Raw genomic sequence first — 6,000 nt, 5'->3', positions numbered from 1 at the left:
GAAGTGTCCTGGAAGCGAGCAGTTCCCATTTCCTACATGCTTGTACATATCCTAGGTTTGTGAGTATAATGTATGCTACCTTGTTTAATTTTAATAAACTCTTTTAGTGGTAATGCACAAGGTCAGTGCACCCTTCTCTTGACGTTTTCTCAAAGATATGGAGCAGTGCCCATCAATGAATGAAAGAAAAAAAAAAAAAAAAAAGACAGTCGTTATCCCCCATCTGTATTACAAAAGTCAACACAGCCCTGATCTTCTGACCTCACTACCTTCAGCCAAAGATGCCACTGTAGACACATGTCTGAGATTAAATGATGGAATGGTCCCCCGTGCCAAGTGAATGGATTAAAAAAAAAAAAAAAAAATCTAATCTCATTTTCATGGATATAGTTTTCCTTTAAGCATAGAAAATTACATTGCACTAACGGTGTTATCACTTTAATAATCCGTAGCACATATATAAAGCAAGATGGCATGCAAGTTAAACAAGATTCATACATAGGAAAATAGCTCTCACGTAGAATAAAAAATTACAGCATTTTATCAGATACAGTTACATGTAAGAATAGTGCATTTCTTTAACTAAACCAGCGGTATAATGAGAATGGCAGAAATCAGTTGGCGGTACATTTCAGTTTTGTGTATCTGAATAGTAATCAAAGTAAAGTTTGACTATCAATTATTCAGCTTGTACAGCACAAGGTATGACAGCTTGTAAACAGATTGCTGATTAAATGAAAGTTGCACAGCGCTCTACCTATTAAAGATATGTTACGTATACTGTACAGAATCAGTTGCAATAGGTTTTGCTGTGGTATACAATGCCAGGGTTAGCATGCAGTAGTAAGAATCCTGCTCTTAAGAAGACCTTGCTGTCTGCTTATTGTAGAGTAAGTCCTAGCTCAGGGCACAGAGCGCATGTTACACCTCAGGAACAGAGTGATCCATTAAGTTCTTCAGAACACTCGAAGCCATTCTGTTGGGGGAAAAAAAAGTGTTAAAAGGATGTTTTAAAAGTTAATAAAGAACTTCAGAATTCTAGCTCATACAAGAAATGTATATTTAAGAAGAAATTTTTGGGTTCATTTGCCCACTTCATTTTAACCTATCTCCTTTTGGAACGAGTGCATCCATATTTTCTCAGTGCAGACACAGGCTCTACTTCCTGCAGGGTTACACAAGAGCTGTACCTTCCTGATCCTTCTCGCTATGCAAATCTCTGGGTCAGCCAACAAAGAGAAAACAGTCTACAAAGCTATAACAAAATAATATGGAAAGGACAAGCATGTAGAGTATGTTCCAATACAACTGCAGGCCTAAATAGATGGTAAAAGGACTCAGTCCTCCGTGGATTGGAGAGGTAAGTGCCACTTTAACATAACTGTATTGGCTGTATGAATAAAAAGGAAAATATCCCCCCCCCCCCCCCTTTCACATGAGAAACCAACTCTGATATAGGACATTGATAACGAGTCCATGTACAGCAAAGTGCTAAAGTCATTTTTGGGAATAACATTTCACTCACCTCTTTACCATGTGTTCAAAGATGTAAGATGGTATTACAGTGAGGGTAACCACATTAGGAGAAGTGGACAGAGTTTCTGCAACCTGTGAATCCTGTGAAAACAAGATATCAAGCTTATAATTCAGTGAACTACAAAAAATATGTAATATCAGGTTCAGCACCTAAAAGCTCATTCTGGCCCTGCAGTCCCTCAGTCATTAAAGAGTATCGTTGTTATTTTATTTACATAAAAAAACAGGCAGGGTTCACAGGGAAAATAAAAGCAATAGGAACATCTAGAATATCCTCCTTCCTTCAGCTTCTGCTGTACCTTCCCCTTTGGGTGTAGGCCTTATATGTTCAACAAGATGCTAATATTCAACCTGTGTGCCGATATACTCTGGGCAGACAGCACATGAATCAGCACACAATGCCATAGTAAATTTACTTTATTCTAGTAAGCGTTTAACAAGCCATGCATTTTCTGCTGTCTTGAATGTGCTAAAACAATAGGGCTAGAATCAATCATTTTTACATACAACAACCCAGCCTAAATATTTGTAAGGCAAGTTTAATAACTATTACATTACTGCACACATTTAACCTGAGACACAAAAGATGCAGGACTTCATTCAACATACCTTTAATCCAATGACATTCTGGCCATTAATTTCACAGAGATTGTGTTCTGTGAGAAGTCCATTCCTTGCAGCAGAGCTGTCCTTGACAATGGAAGTTATTCTGCCATTTTTGAAAACAAACCCAACATGGCCGTTGCTGTCTTTGTGCATTGTGAGGGTACGCTCAAATGGTCTGCAAAATATATTACATTACAAGTTTATGGCATAGTAGAAACTTTTTTTTCTAAAAGTCTACCACCAATAGCATACTATATATCCTCCTGCACAAAGCCTATATAATAATATTAAACAAGCAAATCTCTCTCTCTATTATGGATATAGATTAGATAAATATATTAAGACAAAATTCTCTGCAATAAGGTAAAAACCTGTCTACAGCCCCCCCCCCCCCCCCTCTTCCTTCGCTTCACTTTTTCCACATTTGGTTATGGGTTAGCCTTATTCCAAAATGGATTAAAATTAAATATTTTCCTCAAAGTTCTACAAACAAGACCCCATAATGACAACTTGAAATTAAAAAAAAAAAATAAAAAAAATTCCAAGTATTCAGTCTTTTCTCAATACTTTGTTGAAGCACCTTTGGCCCCCCAATTACAGCCTCAAGGCTTTTTTAGTATGATGCTACAAGCTTGGCACACCAATTTTTGGGCAGCTTCTCCCATTTTTTGCAGGACCTCAAGCTCCATTAGGTTGGATGTGGAGCATCGGTGCAGAGCCATTTTTAGACCTCTCCAAAGATGTTCAAACGAGTTCAAGTCTAGGCCACTCAAGGACATTCACAGAGTTGTCCTGTAATTACTCCTTTGTTGGCATCTTGGCTGTGTGCTTAGGGTCGTTGTCCTGTTGAAAGATGAACATTCACCCCAGTCTGAGGTCCAGAGTGCTCTGCAGCATGTTTTCAAAAATCAAGGATATAGATATATATATATATATATATATATATATATATATATATATATATATATATATATATCTGTACATTGCTGCAGTCATCTTTCCCTTAATCCTGACTAGTCTCCCAGTTCCTTCCACTGAAAACATCCCCACAGCATAATGCTTTACTGTAGGGATGCTATTGACCAGGTGATAAGTGGTGCCTGGTTTCCTCCCGACATGATGCTTGCCATTCAGGCCAAATAGTTCAGTCTGTTTCATCAGGCCAGAGAATATTGTTTCTCATTGCCTGGAAGTCCTCCAGCTAAACTCCAGACGAGCTGTCATGTGCCTTTTACTGAGGAGTGGCTTCGGTATGGCCACTGTACCATACAGGCCTGATTTGTGGAGTGCTGCAGAGATGGTTGTTCTTCTGGAAGGTTCTCTCCTCTCCACAGAGAAATGCTGGAGCTCTGTCAGAGTGACCATCAGGTTCTTGGTCACCTCCCTGACTAAGGCCCTTCACACCCAATCGCTCAGTTTGGCCAGGTGGTTCCAAATTTCTACAATTTACAAATTATTCTGTACTCTTCCCCAGATCTGTGCTCTGATACAATTTTGTCTCTGGGGTCTACAGACAATTCCTTGGACCTCATGGCTTGGTTTGTGCTCATGCACTGTTAACTGTGGGACATTACATAGACAGGTGTGTGCCTTTCCAAATCAGGTTAATTCAAAACTGAATTTACCACAGGTGGATTCCAAGTTGTAGAAACCTCTCAAGGATGATCAGTGGAGCAGGATGCACCTGAGCTCAATTTTAAGTGTCACAGCAAAGGCGGTTAATACTTATGTACGTGATTTTTTTTCTGGTTTTATTTTTAATAAGTTTGCAAAGATTGCAAACAAACTGGCCTATTCCTACTTCTCAAGAGAGTAGCATAAGCCCAAGGGTCTAGACATGGAGCTATGTCCGTCAGTGAACAAAAGAGAAATAATGAATTTTATACATTTTGGAATAAGGCTATAACATAACAAATGTGGAAAAAGTGAAACGCTCTGAATACTTTTCGGATTCACTGGATTATATAAATCTGTTTAATTATTTTATACATACATCAAAATCATACCATACACATGAATAGTAGCAACAAAAAATAAATATAAATCCCTTCTTCCCCCATGCATAATCCTCACAAGGATGCTTTTAATATTATTATCTACAGTTTCCCAACTCCTACTCAATACCCAACTACTTCCAGGATGAAAGGGGAGACCAAACCCCTACGCAGCTGTACCAGAATCGCCCAACCACCATGACCATATCCTGTCAAATTTCCTCAGACAACCCCTACGTGCAAAGGTTTCTCTATAAAACAGTAAATTACTATAAACCAAACCTTTCCAAAAGGAAACCGTAGGTGGAACCCTTTTCTTCCAGCTTTAGGTAATGGCCTTCCGTGCATAAAACAAAAGAAGACTAATACTTTTTCAGCTCTGGTATGTAACAAAGCAGTCACCAAACCCAGTAAACAGATTTCAATAGTCTAATGCCCCGTACACACGTGCAGATTATCTAAAGACTTGTCTGCAGACTTACCAAAACCATATAATATGAGGTCAAACCTAAACACTTTCAATTTGTATGCAATCCGGCAGGCCCTTGCACTACATAGAAAAGGTAAGTCTGCAGACAAAAAGTCTTCAGATAATCTGCATGTGTGTATGGGGCATTAGGAATAGAGATTGTTGTATGTGCATTAAGTACCACCAAAACTTTCTCCAAATAACTAATGATCTTGGGACATGAACAGAAAATGTGTGTAAAGTTCCCTTCACGGTCTCCACATCTCCAACATTCAGGGGAGCGTGATGGATACATTCGCTGTAATCTAGCAGGAGTAAAATAAGCCCTGTGCACTATTTTATACTGAAATTGTCAGTCCTGCAAGGAGACTAAAAACTTTTAAATGGTAAATCTCAGATCTCCAGGCCTACATCTGGCACGTCCCTCTCCCATTTAGCGCATAATTTATCTAAACAGAGATAATGCATCCGCTACTAAATGAGCGTAAATCCATGACATGCGCTTTTTTATTACAATCCAAAAAAGCAAACATTCCAACTTATGCCCCGTACACACGTACCGATCGTCGGCCGAAAATATTCGGCCAACGACCGATTGTATGCTTGTTAGTATGATGCTTCCGACAGCCGACAGCGCATTTCCGGCCGAACAGAATCTGTCGTGCAGGCATTAAAATTTTTGCTGGCCAACACCAGAACGGCCGATTGTTCGCCAGTCAGTACAGATTTCGGCTGACAGACAGCAGATTTGCAAGACTGGGCATGCTCAGAAAAGAAAAAAGACAAGGAAAGTTAACATCACATGACATCACTTCTGCAGTCGGCTGTTGGCCGACAAAAGTTGTGTGCAGTCTTTTGCAGTTTAACAGACACGACAGCCCTGGACAAAAGACAGCCGATCGTTCGGCCGACGATCGGTACGTGTGTACGGGGCATTAGACTCCGCTACCTGCAAAAGGTAAATTCAAAAAATTGACACCTAAAAGCATGAGAAAATTGCCTGTAGTAGAAATAATAAGTAAGTGGAATCCTAAACTCCTCAGTTTTTTTTTTCCACTGGATTAACCGGAAAAGACTAGAGCACCCCTTGCAATCAAATATTTGGTCTTGGCTGGACAGCAGGTCAATACGGTAATGCCTTGTAAAAGGTATTGAAACTCGACCATGTCGCTGCCCTGCAGATCTGCTCCAGTGTAGCCCCGGTTCTTTCTGCACTTAATGATGCCCAAGCTCTGGTTGAGTGGGCTGTGACTCTGCTCGGCGGGGCGAGGTTTCGTGCCTGGTAAGCTGTTTGAACAGCAAGCTTTATACTTTTCAAAGCTGACTTCCCTTTGTTCACCCCTGGATGGAGGATGAATAGCGTAGTTTTTCGCCACGCTTTAGTTCTTTCGAGGT

At 40.0% G+C, this 6,000-nt stretch overlaps 1 protein-coding gene across 1 annotated transcript in view; it reads right to left on the bottom strand.

The window, feature by feature from the left end:
* Nucleotides 1-424: 424 nt before the first annotated feature.
* Nucleotides 425-6,000, bottom strand: part of SDCBP (syndecan binding protein) — a 55,643-nt gene continuing 50,067 nt past the window's right edge. Inside the window, exons 7-9 of the mRNA XM_082257492.1 lie at nucleotides 2,146-2,317; nucleotides 1,526-1,617; nucleotides 425-976 (exon numbers count right to left, since the gene is read on the bottom strand). Of these exons, the coding sequence (XP_082113618.1) occupies nucleotides 922-976; nucleotides 1,526-1,617; nucleotides 2,146-2,317 (319 nt within the window). The 3' untranslated portion in view covers nucleotides 425-921. The remainder of the gene's footprint in view (nucleotides 977-1,525; nucleotides 1,618-2,145; nucleotides 2,318-6,000) is intronic.

Source organism: Pelophylax lessonae (genome assembly GCF_965119305.1).
Source record: "Pelophylax lessonae genome assembly, chromosome: 5".
Taxonomy (NCBI): domain Eukaryota; kingdom Metazoa; phylum Chordata; class Amphibia; order Anura; family Ranidae; genus Pelophylax; species Pelophylax lessonae.
The sequence above is the reverse complement of the archived record's forward strand: the minus strand, read 5'-3'. Positions and strand labels throughout refer to the sequence as shown.